This window comes from Xyrauchen texanus, chromosome 38 (assembly GCF_025860055.1).
Source record: "Xyrauchen texanus isolate HMW12.3.18 chromosome 38, RBS_HiC_50CHRs, whole genome shotgun sequence".
Lineage (NCBI taxonomy): Eukaryota > Metazoa > Chordata > Actinopteri > Cypriniformes > Catostomidae > Xyrauchen > Xyrauchen texanus.
Genome location: NC_068313.1, coordinates 12,492,706 through 12,515,095, shown reverse-complemented (window position 1 = coordinate 12,515,095; position 22,390 = coordinate 12,492,706). Strand labels below are relative to the sequence as shown.

The following is a 22,390-nucleotide window of genomic DNA, read 5'->3' as shown; positions in this document are numbered from 1 at the left end:
TTCACCTTCTACAGTGCACAGTTAAAAGATTCAAGGAATCTGGTCAAATCATTGTGCATAAAGGGCAAGACGAAAACCATTTCTGAATGCACGTGATCTCGGATTCCTCAGATGTCACGGTCTTAAAAAACATAATTCATCTGTAATGGATAGCATGAACATGGTCTTGGGATAACTTTAGTAAACCTTTGTTAGTCAACACCACTCGCCGCTGCATCCACAGATGCAAGTTAAGACTTTACTATGCAAAGCAGAATCCCAACCTCAACACTGTCCAGAAGTGCTGCCAACTTCTCTGGCCTCTGTCTCATCTTAGATGGAAAGTAGAACAGTGGAACTGTGATTTTTTGGTCTGAAGAGTCCACATTTAAAAAAGGTTTTTGAAAAACATAGCCGTCGTGTTATCCGGGCCAAAGAGGAATGGGACCATCAAAGCTGTTATCAGCATCATGTCCAAAAGCCAGTGTCTGTATGGGCCAGGGGTGTTTCAGTGCCCATGGCATGGGTAACTTGCACATCTGCGAGAACACCATGAATACAGACAGATATGTGAACATTTTGGAGCAACATGTACTGCCATCCAGCACCGTTTTTTTTCCAGGGACATCCCTGCATTTTCTAGCAGGACAACTTCAAACCACATACTGCCTGGGTTACAAGCGCATGGCTGCATAAGCGGAGAGTGTGGTTGCTAGACTGGCCTGCCTGCAGTCCTGACCATCTCCAATTTAAAATGCGTGGCGCATAAATAAGCACACCATCCGGCAACGAAGATCCCATACAATTGTGCAGCTAAAGACCTACATAATGGATAAATGGGGGAAAATCCCACTTTCTAAACGTAAACTTTTGTCTTCAGTGAACAAATGCTTAATAAGTGTTATTACTTTAGACGAAATGGTGATTACAGGACACTTGAAACATTCTTTACTACTCGCCTATTGTTTTGTATTTGTAATGTATATTTGTTATGTTTCTCTATATAATGTTGGAAGTTTAATTTCTGTACAGCATCCATGAGCTCTGGAAAGGTGCTATACAAAATAAATTTGTTATAATTATTAATCTTATTGATCTACTTACACACAACGCATGGCTATTTTAAAAAGTGATTGATAGCTCTTAATATCATCTGCTAGTAAAATCTCCAAACTGCAAATGCAGCAGCTGAGTTTATACTTCACGTCAAGACAAGACGTGGTTCTCAAATGTCTTGGCACAATGACCTATTTCTCAGGAAAATTGTATATTGGGCTTTGTGCCACTTACACCCAGAGTTTGCGTGCACACACCCAAAGATAGCGCAAACAAGCGAAACTATGGCCAATTGCACTGGCACAAAAATTGCGCTTAGAATGAGCGCTCACAAAAATTGGATAAGACGCAGAGCACTGTTGTTGCGTGTAGCGCTGCCTTAGCGTGGTCACGAAATTAGAGCCCACACTTAAAAATCTATTCACCTATGGAGAGAATTAATGTTATTTCAGAACCAGACTGTGGCTCTCTGTGGATTTCTAGCCAATGCAATATTTTAGATCGGAGATAAATTACAAAATGTTATATTTATATAACATAATTTCAATGATGTAAAAATATCTTATTAATATCCAGATTTGTCAGGGGCCTGTGTATCTCAGTGAGCAATGACACTGACTACCACCACTGGTAGTCGCGAGTTCGAATACAGGGTGTGCTAAGTGAATCCAGCCAGGCCTCCAAAGCAACCAAATTGGCCCGGTTGCAAGGGAGGGTATAGTCACATGGGTTTTCCTCCACGTGGTTGCGATATAGTGGTTCTTGCTCTCAATGGGGCATGTGGTAAGTTGTGCATGGAGAACGTGGGCAATAGTGTGAGCCACCATACACACGAGTCTCCGTGGAAATGTACGGGCTGACAGTCTCAGAATCGGAGGCAACAGAGATTTGTTCTCCGCCACCCAGATTGAGGTGAGCAACTTCACCACCATGAGGACCTAGTGAGCATTGGGGAATTGGGCATACCAAATTGGGGAGAAAAAGGGATAAAAAAAAATGTAATAAAAAAAACTTCCAGTATTTTCTAGAATTAAAAATGTCCCTGATATGTCCAGGTTTTCAATGAGAACCCTGCATTAAACAAGGTATGACTAATATGTTTTGGTAAATATGGATCAGATTTCACAAATATAATAGTGTGTATAATGGTTTAATTGTAGGTTGTTACTTGTTTCAGCCTCTGTTTCTGGTTTCTTCTCTCCAGGACTCTGGTCAGTGCTGCTTTTTAGCTTCTGATGTTTGGACCTGAGAAAAAAGAAACACTTGAATATAAAAGATTAACATAATAGCAACTGTTTGCAAATGTCCTCAGATCTCACAATGAAGAGACTGGCAACATAGGCTTAACTAAGCCAAGCTTCAGATTGTAGCCTGGAAAACAAAACAACTCCAATTGCTTTAGTTTCCAATTCATTATGAAGAAAAAAAAAAGAAAGTGCTTCAAAGTAGCATAATCTTTTGCATTATAAAAAAAGATGCTTGCGTGTGAACGTGGCCTCACCTCTCCTGTTTCAGTGCGTATTCCAGCATCTTGATTCGCCTCACCAGATCCTGCTTCATGTTCTCCTGACCTTTCCTCTCACCCTGCAAAAACGCCACTTGAGCCTGAGACACACACAGAGAGAAGACAGAGAGATCTATATAAACATGGTACTGATTAAAAACAAGATACATTTGAGCACAAATGAAAGGTTACATATCCTGATTCTCAGTGATTTTACTACCACTGATGACATTCTGAGGGCAGGAGTTAACTACAGGCCTGCCATTCCACAGCCTTCATTTCAGATGTCTCCTGACCAGAGTCTGACCAGAGCCATGAAAACCAAACAAGTTGATGGCAGAGAAGCTAAAAAGAGGGAAGAACCACAAACCAGTTGTTTCCCACTCAGCCGGTTAGTGCAGAGTGAAGAAAAAAAAAGGTAAAAAAATAAGTAAAAATGGACATCTAACACGACCCCTAGAGGCCACTCAAAAACCCACATCAATCAGAAGCACCTAAATTGCAAAGTCAGTGTTCAGGGAACTAAAAGTATGCGTGTGTGTGTGTGTGTGTGTGTGTGTGTGTGTGTGTGCGTGTGTTTTGTGATTTACAAGGACAATTTTGTAAGTTACAAATTAGTAATTACAAGGGTATTATGCTATAAATGTGATTTATGAGGACATTTCTAGTGTCCCCATAATTCAAATCACTTAAAAATCATACTAAACAATGTTTTATTGAAAATGTAAAAATGCAGAAAGTTTTCTGTGATGATTAGGTTTAGGGGTTGTGTTAGGTTTAGAGGATAGAATCTATAGTTTGTACAGTATAAAAGTCATTATGTCTATGGAAAGTCCTCATAATGATAGGTAGACCAACATGTGTGTGTGTGTGTGTGTGTGTGTGTGTGTGTGTGTGTGTGTGTGTGTGTGTGTGTGTGTGTGTGTGTAAAAGAAAAACTTGTTAAAATCATCTTTTTTCCCCCCAGTGCATGTCAAAAAACACATTATTCCCATGCATAAAGACTCCCACGGTATTACCATGATCATACTAGGTCCAAAACCCCTTAGTAGTGTCACCATACACTGTGTGCACTATAATTATGCAATCTCCAAACCACATAAACTTGAATGCTTATTGGATTCAATAATTTTCAGGTGATATACACTCACCTAAAGGATTATTAGGAACACCTGTTCAATTTCTCATTAATGCAATTATCTAATCAACCAATCACATGGCAGTTGCTTCAATGCATTTAGGGGTGTGGTCCTGGTCAAGACAATCTCCTGAACTCCAAATTGAATGTCAGAATGGGAAAGAAAGGTGATTTAAGCAATTTTGAGCGTGGCATGGTTGTTGGTGCCAGACGGGCCGGTCTGAGTATTTCACAATCTGCTCAGTTACTGGGATTTTCACGCACAACCATTTCTAGGGTTTACAAAGAATGGTGTGAAAAGGGAAAAACATCCAGTATGCGGCAGTCCTGTGGGCTGAAAATGCCTTGTTGATGCTAGAGGTCAGAGGAGAATGGGCCGACTGATTCAAGCTGATAGAAGAGCAACTTTGCCTGAAATAACCACTCGTTACAACCGAGGTATGCAGCAAAGCATTTGTGAAGCCACAACACGCACAACCTTGAGGCGGATGGGCTACAACAGCAGAAGACCCCACCGGGTACCACTCATCTCCACTACAAATAGGAAAAAAGAGGCTACAATTTGCAAGAGCTCACCAAAATTGGACAGTTGAAGACTGGAAAAATGTTGCCTGGTCTGATGAGTCTCGATTTCTGTTGAGACATTCAGATGGTAGAGTCAGAATTTGGCGTAAACAGAATGAGAACATGGATCCATCATGCCTTGTTACCACTGTGCAGGCTGGTGGTGGTGGTGGTGGTGTAATGGTGTGGGGGATGTTTTCTTGGCACACTTTTGGCCCCTTAGTGCCAATTGGGCATCGTTTAAATGCCACGGCCTACCTGAGCATTGTTTCTGACCATGTCCATCCCTTTATGGCCACCATGTACCCATCCTCTGATGGCTACTTCCAGCAGGATAATGCACCATGTCACAAAGCTCGAATCATTTCAAATTGGTTTCTTGAACATGACAATGAGTTCACTGTACTAAAATGGCCCCCACAGTCACCAGATCTCAACCCAATTGAGCATCTTTGGGATGTGGTGGAATGGGAGCTTCATGCCCTGGATGTGCATGAGGGAGGGTGTCCCAATGAGGGAGGGTTTGGTGAACACCTTATATCAAGGTGTGCATAATTATTAGGCAGCTTCTTTACCTCAGGTAAATTGGGCCAAAAAAGAGATTTAACTGACACTGAAAAATAAACATTTTTAAAATGCCTTTCAGATGGATAAAACGCTCCTGAAATAGCTAAACTATTGATGCGTGACCACCGGACAATGATTTTGTTGCGAATAGTCAACAGCGGCACAGAAAAGCGCATGGAGAAGAAAAGGCGCAAATTAACGTAAAAGACGAGAAGAATTAAACATGAAGCTACCAGGAACCCATTATCCTCCAATGGTACCATATCCCAGAACTGCAACCTACCTGGAGTGTCCAGAAGTACAAGGCGTCAAGTGCTCAGAGACATGGCCAAGGTCAAGAAGGTTGAAACACGACCACCACTGAATAAAATTGTTGATAAAATAGTCGAAGTATCAAGATTGGGCAAAGAAATACCTGAAGACAGATTTTTCAACGTCTTTATGGACAGATGAAATGAGTGTGACTCTTGATGGACCAGATGGATGGGCCCGTGGCTGAATCACTAATGGAATCACTAAGGGCACCACTTCAAGTTAGGCACCAGAAAGGTGTAGGAGGGGAACTGGTATGGGCTGCTATCTTTAAGGATGAGGTAGTTGGACCTTTTGGAGTTGAAGATGGACTGAAACTCAACTCCCAAACCTACTGCCAGTTTCTAGAAAGTACTTCCTGTACCACTGCTTGAAGAAAGAAGTCCTCAGCATTCAAGAAGGCCATATTTTTGAAAGACACGTTTTTTTATTTAATTTGAGAAAGACAAAACTCACATTTCCTTTGTTAAACATTCAGGTTTGAGGTACAATAGAATTTTGAATTGACTGAGAGCATTGTGTTTGTTCAACAATAAAATGAATCCGGAGGAATAAAATGTGCCTAATAATTGTGCATGCAGTGTATTTTTTTTTGGTTGCGAGTGTGTGTACAAGTGAGTCATGAACTACACAAAATTGCTCCTTTACAACCTAGAAACCCTGTCCTCAGGTCATTATTAATTTTTTTTTTATAATTCAAGGTTTATAGTAATATATTGAGTTTTTGTGCAATTAAAAATGAGCCATATCATACAAGCCTGTTATTGTTTCACTATTAAAAAAATAAGGTATTTTTGTTTAGTTTTTAGTCGTTAACTGAAAAAGTACCGAATGCTTCCCTTCTAAAATGAGATTTGCCAAGCAAACAAAACAGACAATTCCCGGAAAATGTCTCTATTATGTCTTTCTTACATCTTTATGTAGGCCACATTAAACCACATATAACACTTGTTTCCAAATCACTCCCTGTCTCCGAGGCTGACTGCCAGGAGAAAGTAAAGCATGACAAGTTGGCACAGGTCTTCATGGAGACCGGCTTGACTGTGGTTGCCATGGTGTAGGCAGGAAACCTGTTATGGCAGGTCTTTATAAAACCATTAATGACATTTTCACAAAGGAAAGTAATTGCTTATGTTTTAAACCTTTGATGCTGGGATGCTTGTCACATACAATCTGTGAATATGACATCATTGTCAAACAAGGAAATAGACAGCTTTGGAAATTAAATTACACCTTTAGAAACAACTATTCCCAGTCCACATAAAGGAATGTTCCAGGTTCAGTATAAGTTAAGCTCAATCGACAGCATTTGTGGAATAATGTTGATTACCAGAAAAATGTATTTTGACTCGTCCTTCCTTTTCCTTAAAGCAAAAACCGAGCTTCCAGTGAGTTGCTTAAAATGGAAGTTAATGGGGCCAATTTTTTGGAGGGTTTAAACACAAAAACGTGAAGCTTATAATTTTATAAAAGCATTCATTCTTGTTAAAACTTAAAATGATTTGAGTTGTAAAGTTGTTTAAATGTACATTTTTACAGTCATTTTAGGGTTTGTTGAGATGTCATGGTAATGAAGTTGTAAAATTGACTATAACTTTACACAGAAATGGTTACTAAGTGATTTTATCACACTAAATCATTTTATGCATATTGTTCATGTCTTGTTGCTATACTTTTGAAACAACATTCAAAATTTGGCCCCATTCACTTTTATTGTAATTGCTCCACTATAACCAAGATTTTTGCTTTTTTATAAAGAAAAGGACGGACGAGTCTAAATTAAAATGCTGTTGATTGATCTTAACTTGTATTGAACACGGAATATTCTTTTAATCCACAATAATATTATACATGTTATTATTAAACTGTTCTGTATTCTAATATAAAAAGACTTATCAAATAATATTTTTTTATCCTGTAATGGTTTCACTGTTTCAAATGGTTACTCTACAGGTAAAATTAGTATTTCCCCTATATGCATTTTGTGAATTATGAGCACCGCTTTTGGGCTTTCACATGTTCATTTAACATTCTTGATGCAACATAACGTTTGCCAGCCCCAGTCAGCTGTGTGCTTTCTACACTGCGCAAGAGACCCCACCACAAAAAAATCAAAGCTAGCTGCAAACTTGCATGCAAATGAGCTTATGATTTGCCGTTAATGTTGCCAGAACTTTGCCAGCTCTTTACCGGTAGTGGAGAACCTCTGGCAAACCTTTGGCAACGATGGACAATTTTCTGCAAGTGTGCCGCAAAGCTCATTTGCATGTGAAAATTATCTGGAGGCAAATTTGCGGCAAGTTAAAAATTGTTGTAAGGGCTAAACCCACACAAATACACGCATATACTCACAGTGACGTCACCGCATAACAACACGTTTCAAACACACGTCAATTCAAGTGGCCCGCAAGCTCATTTCTGAAACGTAGGATAGCAGGGGATCACAAAGTTTAATTGATCAATCAGTAATTGCTTTCCTCGTGAATATAAATGAGCCTTCCCCTGTCATCTGTATGTTTTGGAGAGCATTTTGCTCACTTCAAAAGCAGAATGAAACAGCCCTAAACAAGTCAATTATCAACACGGCTTAATCAGCACGAGGGCAGAGCAGGTGCAGTAATTCGTGGACTGGTCTCAACTGCAAAGACTATTTAAAAAGCACTTGTGAACCAGTGAGATGTGCGGCGGATATTGTGAAACCCGTTTGAATGCGGCACAGAATTGTCTACTGCAAAACTCTTATGTCTTGGTGATGAAACAAACAGCCCCAACATTCTAAACAGCCAGCACTGACAAAGATAAAAGGAGAAAACATAAATTTGAATGCTTTCAATTCTCAAATCACAACACCACTTGGAGTGCTGGTGGCGCAGTGGGCTAAAGCACATAACTGGTAATCAGAAGGTTGCTGGTTCGACCCCCCCACACCCCCCACCATTGTGTCCTTGAGCAAGGCACTTAACTCCAGGTTGCTCCGGGGGGATTGTCCCTGTAATAAGTGCACTGTAAGTTGCTTTGGATAGAAGCGTTTGCCAAATGCATAAATGTAAACTTACAAAAATGTACCATGGATTTACTGCAGTTACACTAACTGTGCTGTATTGCCTATGGTAGTTGTGGCAGAAAAACTTTCTAAATGTATTTAGACTGCTGTTTTTTTCATTATAAAAATGCCATAGTTCTTTATATAGAAACCATAGTTACTGACCAAGGTAGTGTGGAGCCATGCATTGTTTCACCTATGGTTACCCTGAACTATTACAAATATCATTGTTAAAACTAAGGATGCTATGGAAGAACTATGGTGCATTTTCATAATTATGGACCAAGCTATCAGTTTCCCATCGGTGTAAAATCTGTACTCTTGTAATGCTCTCCGATTGTAGGAAAACACAACAGCACCGCTGCTGTAAAAAATCCTTGGGGAAACTTATGAGTATTAATAAATCAAAAGAAAATGCAATTTAGTCTTTTTAGAAGCTCCTTTAAGAGAGAGAAAAAAAGAGAGAAAAAAAAGGTGCTTCTGGTTGTCACAGATACAAACAGTGGAGTAAGTTCAGAGTCAAAACAGGTGTTTGAGGTTTAGGAAGGGGTCGGTACTACCACACTGACACATTTATATTCTCTTGACTTCCTACGGGTGAAAACAGTTCAAGGGCAGATACAAACTCACTCTCTCTGCTTTAACACTCCTTTGAGACTCACTTTAAAAAGTGGAACAGCAGACTGTTTCTGGGACAAAGCTTTTTTTTAAGAGTATGTCCTCTGTGAACTACTTCTTAAAATGTGAAATTACATTTCAACTACTGGTCTGTTTTCATCCTTAATTCTAAGATTTACCAATGAGCTGCTTTTAAAAACACCAGAACAGGACGACAGGCTGTATGTCTATATTGACTTTAAAGGAGTTGACATAGTGAGACTACCTGTTGTTTGACAGTGTGGCTCTCTCACGTGCATGATATTTCTTTTTTGAATGTGGCAGACCAGCATCTGACTATAAAATGATGCAAGAGCCTTAATAATATATTATACAGCTAAACACCTGTTCACTGAGCTACTGTGTTTATCACTGCACATAACTCGTGGAGGCGACTATTATACTCATCGGTTTATGTATCAGGGACCTTCTAGCAGAACAGCATTAAAAGAAATGGCACATTCAAAAAGGTAATTTAATTAATAATTTACTCACCCTTACGTTATTCCAAACCCGTATGACCCATGATAAATTAACCTAAATAACGCATTGAAAGCCAGATATTTTTTACCAACGTATGAAATTACACAGGCAGCAAAGTACGCTCACTGACAGAAGACGTGTAATTGCAGGTAGCGAATATAATGTGCATGGTGGGTAACTGCAAGATGTCTCGGATTCGGAATGACACAAGAAATGCTGTTAGACACAGACACACGCATGAAGAAACACATATTATTATGTTTTTAAGAAGAGATAACAGAAAAGCCATCTATCCGCATGTATGACATGCTGTTCGTACAGAAGCGTGCAGTCTCGTGGAACATGTGTATGCAAAAGTTTCTCACTCTTTCTTTGTTTCTGTCTTAAATTTTTTTTTTGCAAGAACAGTATCATCTATAGCAGTGGTTCTCAAACTTTTTACACCAAGTACCACCTCAGAAAATATTTGGTTCTCCAAGTACCACCATAACGACCAACATTAAAATACAGTAGTAGTAGGCCTAATTATTCAGCTACAGTTAACATTCATTTATATTTAACCTTTTCACAAAATTCGCTGCACTCAAGTGTGCGTTTTTCAAGGCAACCGTTATAGAACGCATCGCTTTATTGTTTCCATGGTGACGCGTCATTGCTTGTCACGTGACCACAGCCACTGAATGACTGATGATCTGCTTTTATTTCCTTTTTTATTCAAAATATTCACAAATTTGTTAGCTATACTATAGCATTACCTTTATAAACATCACCTTTATAATTATCACATTAGTTGAGCTCTATGCTTAACCTGGGCGCCACCTGATTATAATGGATATGGAATATTATTGCCGCGTCCATAAACATCAGTGTGTATTTTACAAACTCTAAATATCCATCCATCCATCCATCCATCGTCAACCGCTTATCCTGCGTACAGGGTCGCGGGGGGCTGGAGCCTATCCCAGCTAACATTGGGCGAAAGGCGGGGGACACCCTGGACAGGTCGCCAGTCCATCGCATGGCCACACATAGACAGACATACACTCACACTCACCTCCACATCCACACCTAGGGCAATTTTTTGGAGACACCAATTAACCTAGCCTGCATGTCTTTTGGATGGTGGGAGGAAGCCGGAGTACCGGGGAGAACATGCAAACTCCACACAGAAAGGCCGGGGCAACCAGGGTTTGAACCCACGACCTTCTTGCTGTGAGGCGACAGTGCTAACCGCTGCACCACCGTGCCGCCCCAACTCTACATATATTGTTTTTTTTTTAGTACTTATGTGAATTTAAATGTCTGAAACCTAAAATAAACATAATGTGGATGAAAACACTGAATAGTTGTGAACGATATGACTCAGCGCCACCCAATGCGCGAAAGCACAGTTTGAATTTATCAGTTGGTCAAGTGATTCCTCTGCGTACCACTAGTGGTACGTGTACCACACTTTGAGAACCACTGGTCTATAGGGCTGCAAATAATGATTATTTTGGTAATCAATTAATCTATCGATTATTAGAACGATTTTTCGACTATTTAACGATTATTGCAAAGATTAATCGTTAGCTCTTAACTGATTATTCACCTTGTGCCCCAACTTAAAAGTTTGTATTAAACATGCTTACTAACTAGGGTTGCAGATTTCGTGCATTTTCCTTAACCGATAGTTGAACACGTAAACAATCAATAATCGGTTAATCATTAATAAGATACAAAATGCACGTCTTTTTCGAATTAATAGCGGCACAATAGTTATGTGAAACAATACGAAGCACAAACTATTTAAACGAACAAAATAATAAAACAGTAAGGCTCTCGCTCGAAACGGCTGCCTGTCCTAATTCAACAAATGGCGCCACCAAAAAAACCATGTCAAATGGGGCACAACTACTGCCATTTCTAGACAAGCAAAAGGCAGACCAAACCAAACCCGTTTTTTAAATAAACATAAAGTGCTGTATAAAAGGAAAATAAAATGTCCTCTCCACAATAAACTGAAATCCTACTGGTTTGCATTTAAAAATGTAACATATCTACACAGAAAGGAGTGAGTTGTGAGCATGGTAAAATACTCAAACTCACCCCAACATCTTTTAGACCAAGGCCATTTATTCTAAATTTTATTTCGAAAATGAGCATATCTACGTGTTCGGGGTGAGTCGTGTGTACAGTTTGTTCACTGTAAGACCAGCAGCAGAAAACACCCCCTCTGATGGCACCGATGTCCCTAGGATGCACAAATATTACCTGGTTAACTTGGCCAGCCTTGGGAATCCTTCCGCATTATTGCACGCACATCACTACAGCCTCTTCTAGCTAACATCGACGTGATAGTTTGTTGGGAGGACAGTGTTCCACTTTCGACTTCCACTGCAACCGTCGGGTGCTGACTTTTCAGGTGGTACAACAATGACGTTGTACTGGAGCTGTATTTAAGACAGTGTCGCAATATTTACATTGAGCATTGTCTTTTACAGTGTAATGCTCCCATGCTGGACTACGTTTTGCCCTCTTCATCTTGCCTTACCATTTATTGACCGCTTCTATCTTTATTGCGTGCCAGTAGTTTTTCTCAACTGCAAATGTGAAGTAAGCCCTTGTAGTAATTTACATGACCTGCTTCTGTATTATTTGAACTTTAATAAAGCTATAACGCATGAAATATAACTGCATTTAAGATGTAATGCAGGGGTGTTTCCTTTAAAGAGCTCCGACTCCACTTATTCCACAACGAGAGTGCTTCTGAATTTACTTATTTGTTTTTGGTACAATTCCCTCATAATTTGCGATCTACATCATCTGAATCTGTTTGGAAAGTTTATAGTGCATCTGGACTGTGAGCCGTGTAATTCTTCCTCTCAGTGCAGTTTAATGTGATCTCATGTTACGTAAAAAAATTGTTATTGAATAGTCGTTTGTCGACGTTGTCGATAATGTCGACTAATCGTTTGAGCCCTAATTGTCTATGAGTGCTGCAAATGATCTCAGACATCTCAGCTCAGGAGGTGCTTTGAGTTCACTTCACTTCACTTCACTTTATTTCCACAGAGCAGTTCATTGTGAACGCAACTCTTCAACCTATACAGCTGTGATTAAAACATAAAATAATACAAAAACACGTTCACCTCGAACCATGATTTATATTTCAGTGATTATTATCATTATAATTATTACGTTTACAACTAGAATTGTTCTTAGATCTTAATTGTTATTAGTAATTGTCTGCTTGTTGTCATAGACATATGCTTGTGTGACAGTTAACGGAAAGGTGGTTATATTTTATTTTATTTAGTTTTACTACATTATTTTAATTGATTTTTCATTTCGTTTGAAGTGCAATTTGAATTTAGAAATGTCTTTGGTTTAAGTTTTAACTTTTTAAATAAATGAATTACATTTTCAATGCAAAATCACAAAAAAAAAAGAATATTCACCAATCCCTCAGCCAGGGTGTTGACGATGTAATTGGATATTGTGAATAAAAATATCGTGAAAATATTTCTTGCATATCACCCAACCCTAGGAGGGAACAAAACGAATGTATTCACACAAAGTCATTACTCTTCCGAAGCACCTAAACTGGGTCCTGGATCAAAGGTTAAAAAAAAACACCAACATTAAACCCGTAACAACCCACAAGAAGTTTTTGCACGGACAACAAAATACCCGACCGGTAGCCCATGATGGAGAGAATGCAGACAGATGTAATTGGTTCTTTGCCAAAGAGATGTTGCCCATCACAACTTTTGTAACACTGACTTTCAAAAAGCTGAACTACACATTTTAATTGCACTTCAACTTTTCATACATCCATCATCTTCAACCACTTATCCTAAGTCGGGTCGCGGGGGTAGCAGCTCCAGCAGGGGGCCCCAAACTTTCCTATCTCGAGCCACATTAACCAATTCTGACTGGGGGACCCCAAGGCGTTCCCAGGCCAGTGTGGAGATGTTTTTCATTTTCATTTGAATTTTTTGCTAAAATAAATAAAAATAAGCTGCCTTGCATTATTGTGTAGGCTTTGCCCTAACCCTGCTTAACGAAAATGACCCCATAATACCACCTAGCGCCCAACCAGCTGTAATACAGATGTTAGTCATTTTGAACGTGAACACCGCACCGGTGTGAAAATTATGATATCAAAGTCTACTATTAAGTTGATTTTACTCAACTGATTGATTAAATTCATTTCCTCAATTGAATTGAGAAATGACATCTCCAAAACCTGTGTAGTTAAGTTCACTTAACTTTGTGTTCATGTTAAATAAACTTAACTATTTAAGTTAAGGTAACTGGATGCAAGCAGACTTAAATAAATAGTACACCCAAAAATGAAAATTCTCTCATCATTCACTCACCCTCATGCCGTCCTAGATGTGTATGACTTTCTTCTGTTGAACTCAAATTAAGATTTTTGGAAAAACTGCTCGGCTCTTTTAGTCCATACTAGGGCTGGGCGATACGACAAAGTAATCAGATATCGACGATGTCTTACAACTATCCAGAACCTGATCGACAATATCGGGAAATGGCAAAACTATGGATCTGGGAAGTCACCAAATATATGAAAGAGTGGCCAGTGTGTGAAACTAGCACCCGCCAAATGCAGCGAGGCTGAATCCAGTTTCCGAGCTCCTCGTCCAAACGTTTTTCATGCACAGGTAATTTTGCGCCTCTACCCGCAACAGGCAATCAACCTGCTGCAAGACGTCTTGGAGTGACACATGAAAAGAAATTCTGTTAGTCACAATGACATGTACTTGAAGAAACACACACAATTATATTTTTAAGAATAGACAAAAGAGGCGGGCCTGGGTAACTCAGCAAATCAAGATGCTGACTATCACACCTGAAGTCACAACTTTGAATCCAGGGTCTGCTGAGTGACTTTAGTCAGGCTTCCAAAGCAACCAATTGGCCCAGTTGCTAGGGTGGCTAGGGTCACGTTGGGTTAACCACCTCATGGTCACTATAATGTGGTTCTCGCTCTCAGTGGGGCACGTGGGGAGTTGTGTGTGGATGCCGCGGAGAATAGCGTGAGCCTCCACACGCACAAGGTCTCTGCGGTAACACATTCAAAAAGCCACGTGATAAGATGCGCAGATTGAATGTCGCTGATGCAGAGGCAACTGAGATTCGTCCTCCGTCATCGGGATTGAGGAGAGTCACTATGCCACCACAAGGACTTAAAGCACATTGGGAATTGGGCATGCCAAACTGGGGAGAAAATGGGAGTAAATCCCCCAAAATGTTTTAATAAAGAATTGACAAAGAAAACAGTCAATAGCTGCGTTTCCATCCATGCTTTTTTTATGCACATTTTAGGATTATCGTATAAAATCTGCTGGATGGAAACAACAAGATGCGAATAAAATCGTATAATTCGATAAGACGAAATGCGCATAAACTATGATGGAAACACATTTACCGAATAAACTCCCATTGAAATTAACAGGAATACAAGATGCACATCAAAACAATCATGTGACTGACTAATTAATTCATATCTGGATGAACCAGCGGACCAATCATCGCAACTGAACTGTTCCCCTGGTCATTCTGAAATACCGTTGTCCTAAACATCCAAAGCCTGCATAGAGTTTGCAGAGCAAATAAGTTAAACACAAACTTGTGCTGTCATTTCCAGTCATGAAATGAGTTATTAAAGTGGTTTGTCTGCACATCCTAAACCGCAAGTATTTTATTAATAAAAGAGTCACACATTCGCTACAATTTCCCTGGAAGTGATGATTTTGTTCTTTTGAATGCAAGGGATGGAAAGGCGGCTTTATCCGCACATTGTTTTTGCGATATTCAGATTTTTCGCATAAATTAAATTCACAACTTGAGCGTAAACAAAGCTACTGCTTGTGTCCGATTCTCTGTTTTATTCATCTGAAAACTGTTTGCAAGAATAATGTCGTCTGTGAGAATGCTGAAAATGATCTCTGATCATCTCAGGAGGTGCTTTAGTACATTTTATTTCCACGCAGTTAGCATGCATTGTGAACACAACTCTACAGGTTCAGTAATATATATATCTTTGTATTAAAGAAACAAAGATGAAAGTGAATAAATCAAAGTAATACAAGACATGTTCACCTTGAACCTAAAATGTAGTATTATTTTTCTTTTCTTTTGGCAGCAATAACTGTATTAACAAAACGCAATTCAAAAACGAATTTGATAAGAACACACATTTGGCAGCATTATTTTGGGAAAGCAAGGGAATTAATAATTTTATCATTGTCTTTACATTTATAAATGTCTTTAGTTCTTAATTTGTAGGCTATTAGTAATTTCCATCGGTGTTGATTGATACTTGCGTGACAGCAAATGGATCAGTTGAAGGCGGTAAATGTTTGGATTTGGGGAGGTGGTTAAATACGATTTTATTTAGAAATGTCTTTTGTTTAAATTTTTTGAATTATATTTTTAAAGCAAAATCAATGAAGCAAAAAAATTCAACAACCCTCCGCAGGTGGGTTGACGACGTAATAGGATTTCGCGCAAATTTTTAAGGCAATTATCGTGAAAATATTTTTTACATGTCGCCCAGCCCAAGTTAATACAATGCATGTAAGTGGGTGCCAAAATTCTGAAGCTCCAAAAATCACATAAGAGTAATTCATAAGACTCCAGCGTTTAAATGTATGTCTTCTGAAGTGATATTATAGGTGTGGGTGAGAAACAGATCAATATTTAAGTCATTTTTTATTTTAAATTCACCTCCATGCTCAGTCAATCCCTACTTAAATTTTCACATTCTTCTTCTTGTCTTTATGACTCAAATTCTTCATGCAAACCGTCTCTTCTGGGCAGAGAGAAGAATTTCTAGCAAAAAAAAATTTATAATAATTTTGTTCTGTTTCTCATCCACACCTATAATATCACTTCAAAAGATATGTATTTAACCACTGCAGTCATGTGGATTACTTTTATGATGCCTTTATGTGCTTTCTGGAGTATCAAAATTTTGGCACCCATTCACTTGCATTGAATAGACCAAAAGAGCTGAAATATTCTTCTAAAAAGTATATTTGTGTTCTGCAGAAGAAATAAAGTTAAACACATCTGGGATAGCATGAGGGATGGAGATCACTCTTATGGGGAAATCACACAAAACAACTATTTGCAGCAAAACAGCATAAACAATAATACAAAAGAGCTAAAAACCTTTATGAATTCTTAATAACAACTATATAAGTGCCCCCGTAAGTTCCCTTTAAAAAAGGAAACATAATTAAATAATGCGTGCGCAAGCGAATATGGGTATTCCCCATTTCCTCAATTTTGTGCTCAATCGTTACTTATTAACAATTAAAATATTAAGTTTAAAGATTTTTCAGATAAATTAGTTCAATGAACATAGATATGAGTTATGAGTCCAAAACTAGACATTAAGTAATGTTTAATTAAGACAACTTTTTCCAGTAATGACATCATTAGGGTTTATAAAATAACTTTTTTATGTGTCCTTAATTTTTAATTACTCAGTAATCAAGCAATAAGGACTAGAGGCTATGCTCTGTTATGAATATTGATAGATATGGCTCAAAGGATTGCATGCACTTCACTCTGCATTGTCCCCAATAACACCCTTCAGTCATGGCTACATTCAAAATACCTTAATTTTGCTTAATTATAACATCTTACTGCAGTTCATTAAACCACATTAGAAGACCAACATAAAGATCAGGCCTTTGCTAGCAAACTATTTTCCTCTGTAAACCAGCTGCACTTTAGAGGATGTCATATCCGAGCAATCCTGTCCTGCCTGTCACAAGAGAAACACAATGGCACAGGTGCTACACATAAAAACATCATGGACACCCCACAGCAGGGAAAACTGAGTAGGCGAGCTGCTGTCTCTACAACTGTCCCTTACCATCCTTTTTATAGGGCAAATAAAAAAAATGTGTGTGTGTGTGTGTGTGTGTGTGTGTGTGTGTGTTACATAGAAAACAAAACAGTTGGTCCCTGAGGCCTGTGCACATATCTATGGGCATGTTCAGAAGGGGCCTGGCATAAGAACAGACACAAGTTGTCCATGAAAGCCATAGGGCCTATCCTTTTATAGAGCACACTGACAACTTCTTATGTAATCCACAGGCACTGTTTGAATGGGGTCACTTAATTGCAAAGCTTTTCCAAGGCCAACATTTCCTGCTAACTGGGCCAGTGATCTCCAGACTCAAAAAGATGGTCTAAGCAAATGTATAAGGGGGTTAATCTCTAATCCTGGGTCAGCTCTGTAGGTCAATACAATGCAAGTGAATGGTGACAAAAACTTTGAAGCTCTAAAAAGCACATTAAGGCAGCACAAAATTAATCCATATGACCAGAGTGCTTTAAATAATGTCTTATGAAGCGATATGATAGGTGTATGAGAGAAACAGATCAATATTTAAAACTTTTTGTAACTGTTAACCTTCGCTTCCTGCCAGATCTCCTATATGAGTCTACAAGAGGGTCAGGTTCACACGGCCTTTCACATCATGCAAGCATGTTAGCATGTACACGATAACTGATGCATGGACGAAAAAATATGAAAACGCAGTGTTGTTTACAACGGAGGAGGAAAGCTGTACAGAAGAATCATTGACTTTTCTATAGATTTGTATCAGTTTCTTTTTTTTAAAATGGTGTGTACATGTGTATCCTTGATTAGATTACATCCTTACATGAACATGCCAATGCACTTGAGATATAGGCCCCTTGAACTCGACCCTCTTGTGGACACACATAGAAGATCTGTCATATACTGATCTAGTACTCTCATACACCTATCATATCGCTTCAGATGACATTAATTAAACCACTCAGGTCATATTGATTACATTTATAAAACCTTTATGTGCTTTTTGGAGCTTCAACGTTTTGGTCACCATTCACTTTCATTGTATTGACCTACAGAGCGGAGATATTTTTCTAAAAATCTTCATTTCTGTTTTGCAGAAGAAAGTGAATCATAGCTTACACATCTGGGATGAAATGAGAATGATGATGGGCGAATTTTCATTCTTGGGTGAACAATTTTTTGAAATGTATGAATTTCACTACATTAGATAACAAAATATTCCTCAAGTTAACACAGGTGTCCATGCAAAGTAACCACAGGTGTAGTTCAGCACAATAAATTCATAAGTGTTCCACTAATGTTTTACAACCAGTAAAAGTCCCAATACTCGTTTTAATTGTGAAAATTATATATTATTAATCATTTAAAACCTAACAAACTTATGTGTATGAAATGTTGTTTTAAAAGTGTGCTTGTGCTAACTTTCTTTATAATAAATGCCACTTAGATTTATATTTTGCAACGCAATGACATTCAAAAATTTTCACCTGTGGCTCAATTCTCCAAATATTGCTGCCACCGGTGTATTGCAATGCAATAAATGCAAGCAATAGCACTAAATCATGAAACTGCTTTGCCATCTGCTATTGTGGAAGTACTAAAGGGAGCCTTGAGGATCAAAATATGATAAAAAATATATATATATATATATAAAACCACACACAGGCTCCCTTAGGGTTTGGGGGAATAAAGCACGTGATTTAATACTCCTGCGGGACTTTTGACAGAAGATAGATTACAAACGCACAACTCAACCACAGTAGTGGTCAACGGGTCACGTGACGCCACAATGTCAATAATTAGAACGTTCGTTTGAAATTTAAATTTGACATTTGCAATAAATGTCGCCCAGAAATTAACTATTATTATTGACAATTTGTTGATCCTGAAATGCCATTATTGTGATCATTTGTCCTGTATTTAATGCTAGGGATGAGAAAAATGCAATAATACGCTGTATTGCAGAGAATAATAGAAAATCATTTCAGTGTGAATGACAGGATATCAAACCCAAATGTAAACCCAATAAATGCAAGTAGTACATGTGTATATGCATCCAATGGTGGCAAAAATCACTATTCTCGTCCAAGTAATAAATCTACAGACACTTGAGTTGGGAATGTATTCCTGATTGCCTTAAAGCATGTATTATGTTGTGCAATATAATTTTTGCAATCATGATGGACAGCTGCTTGTTTTCAAAGATTGCATTCTGAGCAATAATACCAGGCAATCGTCAGGTCGTGACTTCTCTTAAGTCGTATCTTTAAACGTGCTTTTTTCCCCTAAGTAATTCGTCTAGAAGAGACCAAAACAATGGAGATTATAGGAAACCCTGTTTACCCTCAGCTCGTCTCGTTCGGCTTCCCAACGGTATTTCTCGGCCTGGAAGCGACTCCATTCATACTGGATAAAGTGTAAGATCCCGGGCAGCGAGAGGCCCGCTTCGCCGTCCTGCGTTTCCCGTGTCAGGGAGGATCCAGCCATCGCCCCAGACGCGGCGGCGGCGGCGGCGGCGGCTGCTGCTGCTGCTGCTGCTGCTGCTGCTGCTGCGGTGGAAGCGGGACCGAGCACAGCCTTCGGGCCGTTCGGATTGCGCCCCGCTCCGCTTCCTGCAGGGCTTTGATTTGTTCCGCCCGCCACCCCGCCGGACCTTTCCCCCTCCATCAGAGCGTTGGAGCTGTCGCTGGAGCCAGGAGGTGGATAAACAGCGAGAATTTGAAGAATGAGCCACCGCGTTACTTGCAATTTCCACCGAAGCCCTCTCCCGTTTTCCTTCTCGATACAGATAGGCGAGTACTCACACACACACAGATCGGTGCCAAATAGTGATCCACTGAATGACTGCAAGATCCTACGAGCTTACAACTGTTCCCTATGGGACTTAAAGCTTTCTTCCTCAAGGGGGCGCAACGCGGCTCAGAAAGCCGAATCCTCCCTTGAGCTGCATTCAAATCTCGGGACAGTTTTTGTCTAATTGGAGATATTTGTACACCAAAAAAGTACAATCTTTTAAATCCAATAATTTCACAGTTTTATTTCTGTCACAAAGGAGGTAAATCCGCTTCATGAATTTCTCTACAAAATTATATTTTTTAAATTAGTATTTAATCAGTGATTAGTCCATCCTGACCAGCGGTGAGAAAAGTGACAGTTTTCAAGCGAGTATTCCGAAAGCGCTACCTGATTGGCCAGTGAAAAGTTTAAGGGCGTTTACGTCATGTCGGATTATACCTTTTTCACAGAATGTGATGACGCAGTATTTTTGTATTTATTTTGTAATTAGAGATATTTTTTGAGTTTAATACCCATATGTATATAATTCTTAATATTTGTGTTATTGTGTTGTTTATTTTATTTCTTTAATGGCAATAGGCCTATTTTATATTAATATTATTGTTCTTTTTTCAGATTTTCTTGCAATTATTTTTATTGTCATTTTGTAATTGATTATTGTGTGATTTGATACTATATATATAAGACTGTGATGATGCGTTTCCACCGTATATAGCAGTGTAAATCTTGCAATTTTTTATATTAGGCCTATACATTTTTTAAATATTGAGTGTAAATTTATATCACTATGCTTTGTGTTCTATTACCCTGGAATTCGTTTTTAAAAACTAATTGCCACAGCTGTGAGGGGGTTTCTATTACAGCTGCTGAGAGGGTGACAGTAAATTTGGAATCTTCTCCTATTTTACTGTCTTAATCCACTGCTCTCTATTTTTTTCCTCTTCTGGAAAGTCATTCAAATGCAATAGTAGACTTTTTCTTTTGCTCTTGGAGCAAATGGGTAAGTGAAAATAATATTTGCTGTGGTTTACCATTCACTGCTGTCAAAGTTTACACTGCAAACATTCCAAAACCCGGAGTGTGAAAAAATGTATTATGCTGCGTTCCAAAACCCGGAATGTGAAAAAATGTATTATGCTGCGTTCCAAAACCTGGAGTGTGAAAAAATGTATTATGCTGCGTTCCAAAACCTGGAGTGTGAAAAAATGTATTATGCTGCGTTCCAAAACCTGGAGTGTGAAAAAGTTTATTATGCTGCGTTCCAAAACCCGGAGTGTGAAAAAATGTATTATGCTGCGTTCCAAAACCTGGAGTGTGAAAAAATGTATTATGCTGCGTTCCAAAACCTGGAGTGTGAAAAAATGTATTATGCTGCGTTCCAAAACCTGGAGTGTGAAAAAGTTTATTATGCTGCGTTCCAAAACCCGGAGTGTGAAAAACTGATTTTCCAACTTTCTACTTGGACAAGTGCAGTGGAATGCCATTCAAACTGGGAAAGTCGTGTGGAAAATTTTTCAACTCCGATTTCAGCAAGATGCAGGTGTGTGGCGTCACACAAACATGTCGGCACCCAGGAATATGTGCAAAATAAGTGATAAACATTCACTTATTTTAAATGATATCGATAAATTAGTCATAGTTCCTACTTTACATGATATTAAAGCGTGTTTACCAAATGTTAGCAGAGTAGCAGGTGTTCAAAACATGGTAAATTATACCCTCTTTTGATAATCTTACACCTGTAGTACAAATGATTACATTGCAGATTGTTTCTGAATTGGGTTGCCTGGAGACATCTCTGGTGACAGTCAAACACCCGCTTATCTAACAGGTCAGCTTTGTTTCCTTAAACGTCATCTTCCGAGCATCTTGCATTGGGATGCATTTATGGCTGGAGATCGGAGATATCATGTAGGAATATCCCACATCAGATTAGAATGGAACGCAGTATTATTTAGAGATGGGAACTCTGCCTTTCACGTCCTCAGACCTTTTAAGTTATTTGTTTCTATGGCAACACTTAGAATGCCAACATGGCTTTGTTGTTGATGTTTCAGAACAAAAACAACAACAAATGCTCCAGGCATCAATGGCATAATAAAAAAACATATTAAACAGAAATATGTTCACTACTTTCAACTGTTGAGGCTGCTGCCATATTGGTTCTTTTCACATGACGTCACGACTGTAAAGTCAGAGCTTTCATAGAATTCAGAGATTGCAACGTGTAATTACGAGCTCTATGAAGACGTGAACACTTTTTACAAATTGAAATCTCGTAATTACGGTAATTCCGACATGTCGTGAATGCACCGCAAGTGTTGGGTTAAGCTTTCTTCCAAGATGGTGTCGCTTTACTCATTAAAATTAATGGATCTTACACTACTATCCTACATTTCGGAAAATCCCCTGCATCAGCGGTCT

At 38.8% G+C, this 22,390-nt stretch overlaps 1 protein-coding gene across 2 annotated transcripts in view; it reads right to left on the bottom strand.

Moving 5' to 3' along the window:
- Window positions 1–19,983, bottom strand: part of LOC127632065 (striatin-4-like) — a 46,993-nt gene extending 27,010 nt beyond the window's left edge. For both annotated transcript variants that reach the window (XM_052110541.1, XM_052110542.1), the window contains exons 1-3: window positions 19,514–19,983; window positions 2,537–2,640; window positions 2,204–2,280 (exon numbers count right to left, since the gene is read on the bottom strand). In XM_052110541.1, coding sequence (XP_051966501.1) covers window positions 2,204–2,280; window positions 2,537–2,640; window positions 19,514–19,837 — 505 coding nt within the window. In that variant the 5' untranslated portion in view covers window positions 19,838–19,983. The remainder of the gene's footprint in view (window positions 1–2,203; window positions 2,281–2,536; window positions 2,641–19,513) is intronic.
- Window positions 19,984–22,390: the final 2,407 nt, after the last annotated feature.